The sequence below is a fragment of the Talaromyces proteolyticus genome (assembly GCF_021365285.1).
Source record: "Talaromyces proteolyticus strain PMI_201 chromosome Unknown BGW36scaffold_11, whole genome shotgun sequence".
Taxonomy (NCBI): Eukaryota; Fungi; Ascomycota; class Eurotiomycetes; order Eurotiales; family Trichocomaceae; genus Talaromyces; species Talaromyces proteolyticus.
In genome coordinates, this window is record NW_025764287.1 from 654,055 (window position 1) to 667,880 (window position 13,826).

Sequence of the window (13,826 nt, forward strand, 5' to 3'; positions counted from 1 at the left end):
TTGACAGTAATAAACCAACAAAATAGGGGAAATAATATTCTTCTCGATATTTGTTACTTTCTCTCTCTCTTAGTCTGGTGGCGATGGCTCAGCGAAGTCGCGTTGCCCAGTAGGTCCAGCATTATCAAGGGAAAGGTCAAAGGTTCTTATACAGGACGGCCAAATATCGCCTCCGTGGTCCAGTGGTTTAGGGCATCAAGCTGTTATTCTCATAACAACGACTTGAGAGTCGATAGTTCGATCCTATCCGGGGGCGAATTTTTTATTTTTTCATTATATTGGCACGCGAACCCACTTCGTCTAGCGCCGCTTTTCGTTGGTTTCGGGGAGTTTTTTTTATTTGCATTTCATACGCCATCATTGGTCCCCCAACCCACTTGGTCTGTTTGTTGCGGCTTTTCGTCGGCTTTTGCTGAGAAAGTGTCTCATTCTTAACATCAAGCTTTGGGTGTATACAAGCCACACACCATAGCCAATATTTCATCAAACCAATTACGGGCTACTATTTCAGCCACTTGTGTTAGCCAGGGCCTGAGAGTCGATAGTTAGAGCGGCCCCGTGGCATTTCTTGAATATGCCAAAGAGATAATTAAATACCCGAGGTTTAGTCGCAGCCTCTTTTCAGAGTGGGAAAAAGGGGGGACAAATATATTTAATTATTAAACCCGATTTTGTTCAATTTGTTTAATCCACCTCCAGACAACATCTAGAATCATTCGGTATGTACGATCTCGGCGCTTTCATGACAGGAGCCTCGGTTTCTAATTTTACATCTCCGTAACAATTCAGACCATCATCATGAAGATTATCACTATAATCGGCGCGAGCCTCTTGGGTTCGGCCTCTGCTGCAAGCAGCCAAGTTGTCACGATGCTTCTCCCGAACATGAATGATGAGCCCTGGGTTGCGTCCGTCGTTGGTGAAGTCAGTTCCACTCCGCTAAATTTCATCATTACACTGCATTTTTACATAGGGGATTGAAAACTGACAATTTCATAGAACGATGCTGCAACTACATATGCCGTTAACTGCGGTTCAGGCACGTCCGACGACTGTGGAGGTGTACCTGGCTTCACAGCGATGCAAGGTTCCAAAACGGCTGGATACTATTTCAGCTTAACCGCCTCAGATGTGTAAAGTCTCCTTCATTTTTCTTTCCAAGCCACTTTTTAGTGTTTACTAAAGAATAAACTAGTCTGGTCTCTTATGGGTGTTCCGTCGGTGGCAGCACGACGGCCATCTGCACGGAAGCCGTCACTGGGACCGGCGCTATGAGCCCAGGAACCTCTACCTTCACGCTTGGTCCATCTGATCTTCCGTTGATGGAACAACCTGTTACTGTCACTGCCGGTTCGATCACTCAGGACACGAGCAGTGCTACTTCTGCCGTTTCTGCCGTTTCTGCCGCTTCTGCCGCTTCTGCCGCTTCTGCCACGACAACATCTGGAGGACCCCCTTCATCGACCAATACTTCATCGGATACTTCTACCGCTGCCACCAAGACTTCCAAGGCATCTGCTGTATCAACTGCGAGCAGCACTGGTGGTAGTATGCCTCTAATAACCGGAAACGTTAAGCTCTCACTCGGTGGCGCTGTGCTCGCCCTGGCTGCTGCTGGAATTTAAAACACTCATTGATTCACTTCATTTGTCCGGCGAATATCTGCCGGTGCTGCTAACACGGTGAACAAACAACTTCTTTTATTTGTACAAAGAACTGAAAATTTTGCAAGTGGGATCAAGACCTAGCGACTGCTGTTGTTTCGATACTACTGCGGAGGGCTTTTCAGAGTTTTGCTCGTCAATATCACTTACATAGAAGGACTGTAAGTACATATGTACATGTAGTTTGCGATGTAGATTCGACATAGTATTATAACAATTGATTCAAGCTATTGAATGCAACTTTAATCCTGAAGAATACCTATTCAAGTTTAAGCCTAGCTGTTTAAGCATAGGATCTGCCGCGGGCTCGCGAGTTTAGAAACCGACGCATACGAGGAATACTTGGAACGGAGGACAAATGAAGATCGATTTTCAAATGTTGTATATTATCAAGTGGAATCTTTGTTCTTGAATCCTTTAGAATGTTACAAGAAAGTTCAGCCATAGAAAAGAGCTCAGTACTGATTTGTAAAGCGACCAATTTAACATTGAATGCGGTGCTATTACTTCATTCTAGCGTTCGGCCTGGCCGTCAGTTTGGATGATCAGTTGACATTAATATTTAGTTTCAAACCTAAAACAAGGTTCTCGTTGTCTCAACCTTCCTTTCAAAGTTAGCTTACAAATACCTTTTTTCGTCGTTGAGCCGCGAGCGCGAGTGCTGACTGCATATCAACCCCCAATTTGGGCAACGGCATATGTTGATGTGTTCTTGGCGGATCCTTCGAGAGTAGTATAAAAATATATTGGCTGACCTAGACTTGTGATTAGACAAATATAGAAAAGTGCGGCTATAGTATTAAATGATCATAGGCTTACGAAAGCCCCATGTCGTACTCAAAAATAGCGCCAGGCTCGGCAAGCCCCTGACCGATGTCACCGATATCCGTGAATTTTCAGTCAGTACATATGGAGTTTTTGGAAAGTTCCGGAAGCTAGAAAGGATATGTAGTATAAATAAAATAAATGGATCCCCTCTGCAGAAATATTTTTACTCGTTTTAACATTATATCTCTATATCTCCGAAGGTGACGCTCGACACCGTACCAGCCATCATGAAGTTCACTACTGTTCTGCTTTTAGCTCTGCCGGCCGTGTCTCTGGCCCAGGTCTGCTCTCCCTAAACTGTTCTTCATCTTCGTCGAGAAATTCCATTGCTGATAATAGTACAGACTGCACCACCCACACCCACACCCACAGGAAACCTCACTGTCTGCAAACAGCAAGCCGGCCCATACGCCCAATTCTGTGCCCGATGCGAGCCGCAGTGCAACGGGCGCACCGGTACGGCTTATTCGCAGTGTCTCTACTCCGTCTTCTCCGACATCAACTATATCGAGAGCCTGTGTGAGGCTCACAACGGCAACAACTGTGAAAATCAGTCCGTGGATGACGTCTGCGGTCCTGCTTAGAAGTTGGGAAATTACGTGTCGGAAAAATAAAATTTTCATCTTGAGGAGAAGACGACGGTTACCCAATGCCGCAAGGTTATGCAGTGCAATGATGGTTGGTGATGGCAAGAATGAGAATGGTTCGATCGGCCAATTTGGAATAATGATCGACTCGCGACTGTTAGGTCGGCATGGAATGGCGATTGGTATGAGTCCAAGCACATATTTGCCCATTGTCTCTTGCCATATTTAGCAACGCAATCTTGCTGCGCACCGTTCTCTTTTCCAAGCTTTTGTTCCATAACCTTTCGCATAATTCGCACTTGTCTGATAGCCTATAGAGTCCAGTTGAAAGGACTAGTACTTTTTTTCCACATAGTCACATTAGCTGTAGATGGCGTATTGCAATAGACAGCTATGAAATCTTGGGAATGAACCTGAAGGAAGCATGACATTAGGACTGCATTAAAAGACTGTATTGTCGAAGCGGATCAATGTGGAATCTCATACTCTCGTTCTCTTTGTCAATCACGGGGAATAATATATATATAAATATGTGTCCTGTATCCACTCGAAATATGTCCTCAAAAGACGCTGTATGTAGACTCAACTTTACATAGGTGGAAGAAGATCATGTAACTGTCGTCCCGATGGTTCAGTTAAGCTTAACAATGCTAACCTTGCAGTCTACCATGTACATACATGGTATTGCAAAGATCGTTGATAAATTGATCACTTCGGTTAAATATGATTGGTGGGTAGAAGTAGGTGCCCTATACCCGAAATACACTAGAGCCTATCACGTCAAAAATACCCCTGGCGAACCCCATTACGCACCTGATGCCTTGATATTAACCAATAGCATGGGTTTCTCGAATACCCGCTTATCCGACTGGCTCTTTTGATTGGTTGTGGAGATTGGGTGCTGCTATGACTATGATCATTCGATATTGACATTATTCTCATTCGTCGGCCGAATTTGACTGAAATTGTTTAATTTCGCTGGATCCCACGCGGCACACCATTGACCGCCTCCATGGCTAGCTTGGCTGAGGCTGGCCACTCAAGTTGCACGGCACCAGTACCTTGTTGGGCATCCGGTAACCGACGGTGAGCTGCCAGCAATACACTACACTACTGTACAGCCACAGGAAATCATGCATGCGTGTATTTTATCGGGACGACATGTATGGCTGACAAAACGATGCTAATTAAACGACGCCAAGCTAAATCCTATCCGACGCTCGTGACCTTGAGGCTTAAGCATCAACCTTTGGGGAACAGTATCGAGATAGAGCCAGAAACCTGTTATTTCTTACTACGTGATATTCACGCTGCATTGTGTAAAGAGCGCCCTCTCTATTATAGTTTTCTTCTTATTATTCAAGGCTGCCTCAAGGTGTTCTTATTTAAAAATTCGCTGGCTCAGCGCTAACAAGCTGAGAAATAGTGCACCGCATGGACCTTGTCTAGTGTCTTACCCTGTCCTTGGCTGAGATCCATCGTCCTAGCAGGCCAACAAAGCTACGTATCAATATTAACTTGTTGCGCATGTTATTCTTGACTAAAATTTGTCTTATGCGCTGTCAACTCCATGATGATTATTGCTAATTGATTAATTTCCTCCCCTTTCAAAATTCAATGTTCAATACAGTGTATACTCATCCACAGTGCCTCTGGTACGGGCCCTGATTGGTGAAAGCCCCTCCGCAGTCAACTTTCTCCTGGGATTTTGCGTCGCTTCTCTGCATACTTCTACAAAACTTCCTTCCTCTCTGTTTAAAATCCTCTAGGTCGAAGAGGGAGTTGAAGCTGGGTTGCGCCACGAGGAACAGCCACATGGGCGCAAAACCCGACCACAGACCAACGCGCCTAGTCTATTCTTCATTGTCCCTGCCCTGCAGCCTGCATATCATATCCCAGTCCTACATAGCAGCCGTGCGACCATCGCATTCCCATCTCCACGCTGGATCCGTCAAAGAATAGGCCAGATTCCGCCTCGCCGGTCGTGGTGGGCTTCCATCACCGACGTCGATCGTCCGCCAGCATACCTCCGCTCCGCCTAGTCAAAGACAACGCATCGGCCTCCTCGCCCGCCGCCTCGCGAACTGAGGCCAGCAGGTCTCACGGCAGCACCTCTGGCCTCCCTGCCGGACAGCTGGCTCACCCAACAACGACTCTCGCTCCTATCCCCGGAACGCCCGCCGACCCTTCGGCGTCGCCAATGTCCTTGTCGCGATCCCCTTCTCCTTTACCCGGAGGAGGGTGGTCGAGCCCGGGACTGACGCCTGGCAGCGGCTCTTCGTCGCCGCGCTATTCTCCTCGTCCTTATACCTCGCAACATAATAATCGACCTCCAAGTCCCGGCGGTGTGTCATGGGCCACTGCCAAAGCAAAGAGCGACCAAGTGCGCAGTTATCCTTCCTTTTCAACTCGAAACTCGGGCTTCTTCTCCCGCCAGAAACGCAAGATATCCGCTAGCTTACCCAGGTTCACACTTACGCGCGACTACAGAGAACAAGAGAAACTGAACAGAGGGCGATCATGGGAGTCCGGCGAGAATACATTTAAGGGTCGTTTGTTCTCAGTCATAAAGCATTCCTTGCATAAGAGGAGGTTTAAAATATCACTTTTTGCGATTTTGGGGCTTATTCTATACTTAAGTTTCTGGTCAGGTAGGTAGATTCTTCTACATTCTCACAAGGCCGCGAATCGCTAATTGTCATATAGCAATTGTCGAATCATATCGAGCGTCCGCTTTCGGAGGAGGCCAAAAAGTCGTCATGCTGGTCGCTTCAAATGTGGAGGGAGGTGTGATGGAATGGAAAGGCGCTCGGGAGTGGGCAATCGAGCGAGTGAGTCTTCGAAATAAACGAAAATATGCGCAACGATGGGGGCACAATGTAGAGGTTCTAGACATGGTCGCAAAGAAGCGTTATGCGCACGAGTGGCGCGAGGGCTGGGAAAAGGTCGACTTCATACGGAACGCTATGAAGAAATACCCCAATGCGGAGTGGTAAGTCGTCCTGTATCATGTTGTATATGAATTTGATTTGCTGACCTTGCACCAGGTTTTGGTGGCTGGATCTAAATACCTTTATCATGGAATACTCTTATTCACTGGACAACCATATTCTTAAATACCTGGGCCCGTACACATACCGCGACATCAACTACTACAACCCCTTGAACATCACGCACCCCCTCACTGATATATATCTCGACTCTGTCACCCGCTCTCCCACCGGAGACTCGAATCCCTCGTCAATCAACCTTGTCCTGCCACAAGATTGCGGTGGTTTCAGCCTGGGATCATTCCTAATTCGCCGATCAGACTGGACCGACCGTCTTCTCGACGTCTGGTGGGACCCAGTTCTGTACGAACAAAAACACATGGAATGGGAACACAAAGAACAGGACGCTTTTGAATATTTGTATACGAACCAACCATGGATTCGACCGAACACGGCGTTCGTTCCACAGCGACGAATGAATTCTTTCCCGCCAGGCGCGTGCGGCAACGGTAGCGATCTCGGCATACACTACCAAGAATCACAACGAGATTTCCTTGTCAACCTGGCCGATTGCAATATGCGGGACTGTTGGACTGAAATATATGGGTATAGAGAATTGAGTAACTGGCTCAATCGGAACCCCTGGGAGATTCTCAAGGACTCGGTCACCGATTTCTTCCGACGGTTGCGAGGGAAGACGACCTTGCATGAGGAACATCACATGATTCTTGATGTAAAGGAGTCTGCTTGAACCCTCGCCTTCGATTCTTGACGACAAATATTGACGTTAATACTACTAGTTTTCCAATCTTTTCTCTTCTCTATTTACCCTTTTTTCTCATTTTATTTTTCCTTCTACATGACTACATTATGTATATCTAACTTGATCCACGCCGATCAATTGTTCATGCAGCGTTTTGTCCTCGCGTTTATCTATGCATTACATGTGGATATGCCACCCTTGTCTTTGACTTGTACATCTGCTATGGAGATAGATTCGTGTCACGGCTTTACATCAATTCAGTGCTTTGCCGCAAGGTGTTCCAGATACTGACTTGGAAAATGCACCATATTCATTGCACTACACAGAATCAGTATAACTAGTCTTAATAAAATTAAATCCAAGGCGAAACTAGAAACGAAAAGATGATGAATAAGCTCTGATTCGCTCACCGCTTCTGCCACTCCATCATATACACCGCCTGGACAAACAGCCAATCGAAACGCACTAATTTATCCGTCTCCGACCTTCACCTTGCACCTCCCGCAAGACCGTCTCCGACCTTTAACATACCTCAAACCCAGCGATTGCAACCGTCCCCAAACTAAGCAAGGACGCAAATCAAACGAAAAGCAATCGCAGACGAAAATGCCAACCCCTGAATCTGCCGCCTTCCTGGCCAAAAAGCCCACCGTCCCACCAACCTACGACGGCGTCGACTTTGAAGACAACGTCGCCGTGCACAACGCGCGCGACGCTATTATTCGCGAACAATGGGTACGGAGCATGATGGCGCGCCTAGTCGGCGAGGAATTGGGCAAGTGCTATGCTCGTGAAGGCGTGAATCATTTTGAAAAGTGTGGGAAGCTTCGGGGTGAGTTTTCCCCCCCTCTGCTGTGCGGAGAACAACTCGGAAAGAAATGAAATATGCTAATTCCTCGGGGATGTTCAGAGAAATATTTCGAGCTGCTCAAGGATCGCAAGATCAAGGGTTACTTGTTTGAAGAGAAGAATTATTTCAGCAAGGCGGGCGAGGAGGGCAAGTCGTCATAGACACATGCGAGCGGGTTCATCGACAATAGGCATTCCAAGGTGAACACTTTGAATGGTATTGGAGACAGACAGGCGTTTACGAGCATCACCTGGAAACATCAAATGGGTAAAGGCAAACCCGTCTGCTTCCTGCATGGCCACGGCCATTTTATTTGTTAAAAGACGGAAGACGAGGGTCTTTCAATGTATTGTACATATATATCACACGTCATTTATCTATTACAGCAAGTTCAACATCAATTGATTTGATATTGCCTACATTAAGCGATTAACGTATTAAAAGTAATTACTGTCAGCTGTTGCTGACCTTGTACCAGGAAATGACCCTGGCACTCTCTCACCAGACGAAGCGACTCCTTCATCGCTGTCGTCTTCGATAGCGAGACTAGAGAGCTGCTGCTCTGCTTCGTCTGGGGGAGCGCGCATGCGAATCAGCTGGTCCTCATCTAGCAATGGAGGCGTATAAGGCGCAGGCGGGGAATGAATATCCCTCCCAGACGGCAGGTTTGAAAGAAGAGGCTCAGAAGGTGGTATAATCTGCGCAATTACCTGTTTCATCTATTAGAAACTCTTTTTTAATCAATTAGAAAACGGAGAGGAACAAAACAAGACACTCACCGTATCGTTCATTTTCACCCACTTCGTCTCCAACATCTCAATCACTCGACCTTCCTCCTCCCAACCAGCGTCGTCCCCTCGACCAAGCTCCCCTCCTTGAACAACAGCGCTTTCAGAATTACTCTTCTCCAATTTCCGCTCGTCGCGTCGATCTGTCCACCCCTTCTTGAGCTTCGATAGCGTGCTTCCTTTCCCAGCCTCTCCTCCCTGTACAATCGCCCTCTTGACCCCCAACGCGCCTTTCCCAGCTCTTAACCATGCAATCCCTTCGCCAGTCTTCCCTGCCATCTCTGCATCCACACCAAAAAACCTAAAAGCCTTCGCACGAGCAGCCCTCGCGGCTGTCTGCGCATACTTCATCAACTCTTCATCAATCTTGACCCCTCCCCTTGCGCCTGCAGCAGAACCGAACCCAGCCGCCGCCTGATCCGCATACTCTGCGCCGCGCACGCATAGTCGCGCGAAAAGCAACGCTCTGACTTTGGGAATCTCCGGGCTCCGAACCATCCACTCCTTATCATCTGGATTGCGCGACTGTATACAGGCAAACGTATACGCATCGTCCTTCAACACCGCCAACAACGTCGCTTCTGCAAGTGCCAACGACGCAAGCGCCGTCTGCACGCCGGTATTCAACTGTGCAATGTTCTGCGTCGCTTCACTACTCGTATGCGACCGCGCGATCAGCGAGTGCGCCGCACTCGCTTGAAGTAGCAACCTCGTCGCGTTCTGCATCGCCGCCGCGCGCGTCTCGGCCGTCGGCGTTAGCGATGTATACAATGTTCGAAGCACGATCACTCGCGCCAGCCCCGAAAGCACATAACCCAATGTGCCTATCACAAAGGCGATCTCAAAATCGATCCCTTGGCCACGGACAGCGTGTGTGCCTGTGCTTCCGCCGGCCTTGAGTAGCGCGAGATTCGAGGATAGTATCGGTCGCCATTCCACGACGATTTCCTCCTTGAGTGTGATGTCGACGACCTCGCCTTCGTCCTCATTGCCCTCCCCGCCCCCGCCTTTTGTGCTGGTGCTTCTCCCGCTTAGTCCATCGTTGATGGCGAAGAGATAGGGTATATATTCGTTTAACGCATTGAGTATGTTCTGTAGATTGTTTTCGCGCTCTCGTGGCGAGAGTCGTTTGTGTGTTTTGAGTGCGATGCGTAGGGAATGGCGCGCCGTGGACGCGGCTTGTGGGAGGGAGGGGTGCGTGTTGGAGTATATATAGTTGTGAAAAGCGAGATGAGACGTTGTTGGGAGTGGGAAATTATACACCATTCTAATATATACTACCCTGTAGGGGCTTCACGGCGGTCGAGACCAGGAGTTAATTACATCGACGCGATGGTGTCGAGATGTGAATTTCATGGAAGGTATAAAGTATGGACGTTGCTCAATCCGAAAGAGGAGCTAGTGATGTCACGGCTAAGCCTCAATAATGTCTCGGCAATTACCATCTCATCAGTAATTGATATGTAAACGGACTATGAGCTTAAAACATCATGCATAATAGTTCAAATGTTGACAGTAGTCTTAGTTAAATAGTATATTATATGCAATGTGGTCATCGTTTCATATTCTATGAAGGTCGGTAACTATACTTCAGCTAGAGCGCATTAATGCCCTCGAAATGCGGTACGGAAAATAGTATACTTCCCAGCATGCGCTGCAATTAAAAGTCACAAGCTGAGATTTTTATACCTCTTCTTGAAAAAAAGGGTTATCCGCAAGCGGGAATTGGCTCTCGATATATGATATCTTTCAGCCCTGTTTTCATTTTGAAAACGGTAGTAGTGGTAGTTTAGTTCTTCTCGAAGCCGGCCATAACGCTGGTCCAGGGATTTTCAAAGGAAAGTAAATCCGTTGCGCTTCTGTATTTTTTAACGTCCAGCCGAGATCAAATATCCATTCCTTCAGGATCAGAAAGACTGCTCGGTACACTGCTAATGGTGGATGAAATGGATTCGGCATAGGCCACTTGGGATTTCACTTGCGAGTTCCATTCTCCAATACTAGTAGCTGCGCCGCCTTCGATAAGGACGGGATGGTCGTCGGCGTCCTTCCCCAACACTGTTCCTGCATATCGCGACTCTTCGCCTGTTTTGCTGTGTTTCTTCTTCATTGCAGTTAAGAAGTCTTCTTTTTCGAGCAAATCTGCATCGATGACATCGCCCTCGTTAGGGATGAACCCGGCGATTCGTTGGATTTCGCGATTGGCAGGCCCCGTAAACCACGTTAGGAAAGCATCCACTCCTCGCATGTCTTCCTCACGACACCAGTCTTCTTCGAAATCTCTCATCTGAGGGCGGAACGCGCCTGCGTCTTCTAGGGCGAGCTGGATGTCGGCGAGGGTGGGTACAGGGTCGTCGGGGTGGCTGTTGGCGGCGTGTTCAGCAGTAGAAGAGCCTAGGAGGAGGAGATAGCGCGCCGCGAGGTCAGCTATTGTGTCGAGAACTGAAGGTCGCGTGGAATGGTAGCCTGCGGCACGGAGGATCTGGATTATGGGCGGGCGTAGAAGGGCGTTGTGCAGGTTTTGAGGGCCCGACATGGTGCAGGAGAAAGCGCAAAGACAGAACGGTTGTATAGGCCACGCAAGTTGTAACGAGGGAGATCCTGTCTCCCCATGTATCACCGTATAATCATGATCGATTGCAGGCAAACGCTCAGCGACGATTCAAAGCGCCCGACAGAGTGAAAGAAAAAGGCACAGCTTTGATCGAGTGAGCCGCTGAAGCTTGCAAGTGAGCGCGATCCAAGCTGCCCGCTCGGGCCGCCAGATTCGCCGACGCCGCTCCTGCCTCAAACAACCTCGCCTCGCCTTCCTCACTCTTTCCTCACTCCACGCACGGCGCCTTGTTTCTCAGCTTGTTTCTCAGACTGGGTTGCGTCGCTGTGATCAAAATGTCTGCGCCAACCAAGCTGAAGATCTCTTTCGGCAAGAAGCCTGAGCCAGCCGGGCCAGTTGAGCCAGTCGAGCCCAAGGAGGAGCCAGCTCCTCTTCAGAGGAAGCTGACTCTCAAGTTCGGAACTGGAAATAATACCCCAGCCACCAAACCAGAGAAAAAGGAGAAACCGAAAAAGACTAAAGCGCCTGCAAAACCTAAAAGAGAGTCGGCGGCGTCGAAGAAGCGACGCGCAAATGTTGCTGCTGGAGACGACTCGGATGCGGCTCCAGAGGCCCCCTTGGGTCCCAAGCGCATCAAACTACTCAACTCAGCCAAAGAAACCGGCGTCAAGTCAATTCGCATCAGGAATAAAGCTCGGGTGCAGGCCCGGCCTATGGGGGTGGGATATGATTCCGAGGCCTCGGACATGGAGACGGATCCTCATATTGAGGAAGACTTTATTCTGCGCATGCTACCGGGCGAAGATTGCGATCATATTCGCCAAGCCATCAACGAACGACGACTTGATCGTTCTCAGATTGGAATCAAACCACTTACTCGAGAAGGACGTCGGACCGTCCTTCGGGTTCGCGATAAGCAATACGCGGCTACGCTGGTCGATCTACCATGTATTGTCGAAGGATTGAAGAGCTGGGATAAACGTATGTTCTACAAGGCTGGAGATATTACGCAGATGATGCTCGTGCTTGGGCAAGTTCAGAACGAGGAAGAAGCATTGAAATATCCGTTGCCGGAGGAGGTCAAAGTGTTGGATGATAAGACTTATCAATACGCCCATGGTCTAACGCCACCATTGAAATATGCGAGGAAGCGTCGGTTTCGAAAGCGGGTCAGTGCTCGTACAATTGAGCAGGCAGAAAAAGAGGTGGCAGATCTCATTGCGCAGGACGAGGCGGCCATACGACCGCCCAAGTTTGAACTTGTTGACGCAACGTCCATGACACGTGCCGAGGGCATGGTTAACTACGACGAAGATTACGACGATATGCAAGATGCATATGGAGAAGCAGAATATGACCTACAAGATGAAGAGGACGGGCAAGCAGATCTTTTCGAGGACGAGCTCGCTGCAGATTTGGAGGCTGCCCTCGCCGCAGGGCTTGAGGAAGATCCAGGCGTTGCAGACACTTCGGCTGCAGCTGTTCCGGGACAATCAGTTACCCCCTCAGCGACCAGACCTGGGGATGAATCATCGGGCGACGAGAGCGAGGAAAGTGACCGAGAAGAGAGTGGCGGTCCAGACGCTGATATGGACGATGAAACGCTTGAACGGCGCCGCGAGGTTCAAGAACAGCGTGAGATAATCACCGAACTCGAGGGTTTGATAGCACAGGAGACCGCGAAGTACGAGATGCAGGGAAACAAGATCCTGAAACAGAAGATAGGAAAACGCGTTCAACAACTGAAGCAAGACTTGGCTTTGAAGAAAGCTTCTATCGGGGGAGACGAGGCTGATGGTGCATGAACGGCACTAATTGAGGAGTAGCATTTACGATACCATTGTCTTAATTGTCGAGTGCGTTGTGAGCGTTCTATTTATTAGCACCAGTGGGTAACTAGTCCTTCACTTTATCTTACAATCAATTCTCATTATAAACGTTAAAACCAGGTACACTCGAGTTGATAAGTAAGATATTTACACAACCCGATCCCCAGTGGCCCCTTTCACCGCCCCCTTCACATCCAATTCCTGATCCAGCTTCAACTTCCTTTCACGAACCTGTCTGCACTCAGCATCAACAGCCTCCTCGCCGTAACGGGCCGAGCTTTCTCTGCCACCCTCCCTCAGAGCCCGATCATGCTCCGCTCTTTTTCTCTCCATTTGCGCCGCCGTATCCTGCTCAAAGCCAGGCGTACTCCCCACAGGCCCTGCATGGGCACCCGGCTGCACACGACTCGGCCGGCCCTCGACGGCGGCGGCAATGTCGCCTTCTGCCGGTTGCTGCTCGACGCCGAACTCGAGATCGATATGCCCTCTTTTCCCATCTGGGCCAATGTCCTGGCGATGCACCTCCTCCAGCTGCGCTAGCTTCTCGCCTGAAGAGGGCTTAGAGGCGGCTGTGCGGCGGATAGCAGGAGGCGCGTCGCCGTATCGGCTTGAAGATGATAGGTAGGCATCTGTCGGTGCTTGTCCGCGCCGCTCTTCGGGGTTTCGCGAGACGGGGTTGGATGGCTGTGTGTATGCTGATTGCTTCGGAGGTTGAGGGACGTCGGTTATCTCCATGTTGTCAACGTCAAAAATTATCTTATTGATCACTAATCCGCTGGTTTACACGTGGTATATGTATTTATATGTATCAATTGATGTTTTTAGTTCTACTAGAATCAAGTATGATGATATGCCAATGACGTCACGAGCGCATCGGTCTTGTCTATGCTTCAGTTTATTATTATTAATTATTAGTTTGTAGATGAGGCAATAGAAAGCGTAGCTTGCACGCTGACTGCGATGTTATGTACAT

At 48.8% G+C, this 13,826-nt stretch overlaps 8 protein-coding genes and 1 non-coding gene across 9 annotated transcripts; 6 read left to right on the forward strand and 3 right to left on the reverse strand.

The window, feature by feature from the left end:
- Positions 1-168: 168 nt before the first annotated feature.
- BGW36DRAFT_t62 lies at positions 169-256 on the forward strand. Its single transcript has one exon. It is a non-coding gene; the product is annotated as a tRNA-Asn (tRNA).
- A 445-nt stretch (positions 257-701) lies between these two features.
- Positions 702-1,931, forward strand: BGW36DRAFT_386843 (uncharacterized protein). Its single transcript, XM_046217046.1, has 3 exons — positions 702-924; positions 1,000-1,133; positions 1,196-1,931. The coding sequence occupies exons 1-3, from the start codon at positions 799-801 to the stop codon at positions 1,623-1,625; spliced, it is 690 nt and encodes a 229-aa protein (XP_046068021.1). The 5' UTR covers positions 702-798; the 3' UTR covers positions 1,626-1,931.
- Positions 1,932-2,719: 788 nt separating this feature from the next.
- On the forward strand, positions 2,720-3,076 carry BGW36DRAFT_431261 (uncharacterized protein; the record flags this gene model as incomplete). Its single annotated transcript, XM_046220961.1, has 2 exons — positions 2,720-2,773; positions 2,837-3,076. The coding sequence occupies 2 exons, from the start codon at positions 2,720-2,722 to the stop codon at positions 3,074-3,076; spliced, it is 294 nt and encodes a 97-aa protein (XP_046068022.1).
- Positions 3,077-4,904: 1,828 nt separating this feature from the next.
- Positions 4,905-6,955, forward strand: BGW36DRAFT_40780 (putative alpha-1,6-mannosyltransferase subunit). Its single transcript, XM_046219060.1, has 3 exons — positions 4,905-5,730; positions 5,786-6,071; positions 6,127-6,955. The coding sequence occupies exons 1-3, from the start codon at positions 5,280-5,282 to the stop codon at positions 6,818-6,820; spliced, it is 1,431 nt and encodes a 476-aa protein (XP_046068023.1). The 5' UTR covers positions 4,905-5,279; the 3' UTR covers positions 6,821-6,955.
- Positions 6,956-7,438: 483 nt separating this feature from the next.
- On the forward strand, positions 7,439-7,843 carry BGW36DRAFT_431263 (putative NADH-ubiquinone oxidoreductase 12 kda subunit; the record flags this gene model as incomplete). Its single annotated transcript, XM_046220962.1, has 2 exons — positions 7,439-7,664; positions 7,743-7,843. 2 exons carry the CDS (start codon positions 7,439-7,441, stop codon positions 7,841-7,843), a joined length of 327 nt encoding a protein of 108 aa, XP_046068024.1.
- A 276-nt stretch (positions 7,844-8,119) lies between these two features.
- BGW36DRAFT_304393 (pH-signaling protein PalC) lies at positions 8,120-9,736 on the reverse strand (the record flags this gene model as incomplete). Its single annotated transcript, XM_046211964.1, has 2 exons — positions 8,120-8,392; positions 8,462-9,736. 2 exons carry the CDS (start codon positions 9,734-9,736, stop codon positions 8,120-8,122), a joined length of 1,548 nt encoding a protein of 515 aa, XP_046068025.1.
- Positions 9,737-9,939: 203 nt separating this feature from the next.
- Positions 9,940-11,171, reverse strand: BGW36DRAFT_386849 (Bromodomain associated domain protein). Its single transcript, XM_046217047.1, has one exon. The coding sequence runs from the start codon at positions 11,004-11,006 to the stop codon at positions 10,356-10,358; it is 651 nt and encodes a 216-aa protein (XP_046068026.1). The 5' UTR covers positions 11,007-11,171; the 3' UTR covers positions 9,940-10,355.
- A 109-nt stretch (positions 11,172-11,280) lies between these two features.
- Positions 11,281-13,117, forward strand: BGW36DRAFT_386851 (TAFII55 protein conserved region-domain-containing protein). The gene is made up of 3 exons (XM_046217048.1): positions 11,281-12,916; positions 12,974-12,991; positions 13,099-13,117. Exon 1 carries the CDS (start codon positions 11,360-11,362, stop codon positions 12,827-12,829), a length of 1,470 nt encoding a protein of 489 aa, XP_046068027.1. The 5' UTR covers positions 11,281-11,359; the 3' UTR covers positions 12,830-12,916; positions 12,974-12,991; positions 13,099-13,117.
- Positions 13,001-13,597, reverse strand: BGW36DRAFT_303494 (uncharacterized protein; the record flags this gene model as incomplete). Its single annotated transcript, XM_046211882.1, has 1 exon — positions 13,001-13,597. A coding segment is annotated over one exon (597 nt), but the record flags the coding sequence as incomplete, so codon positions are not given.
- Positions 13,598-13,826: the final 229 nt, after the last annotated feature.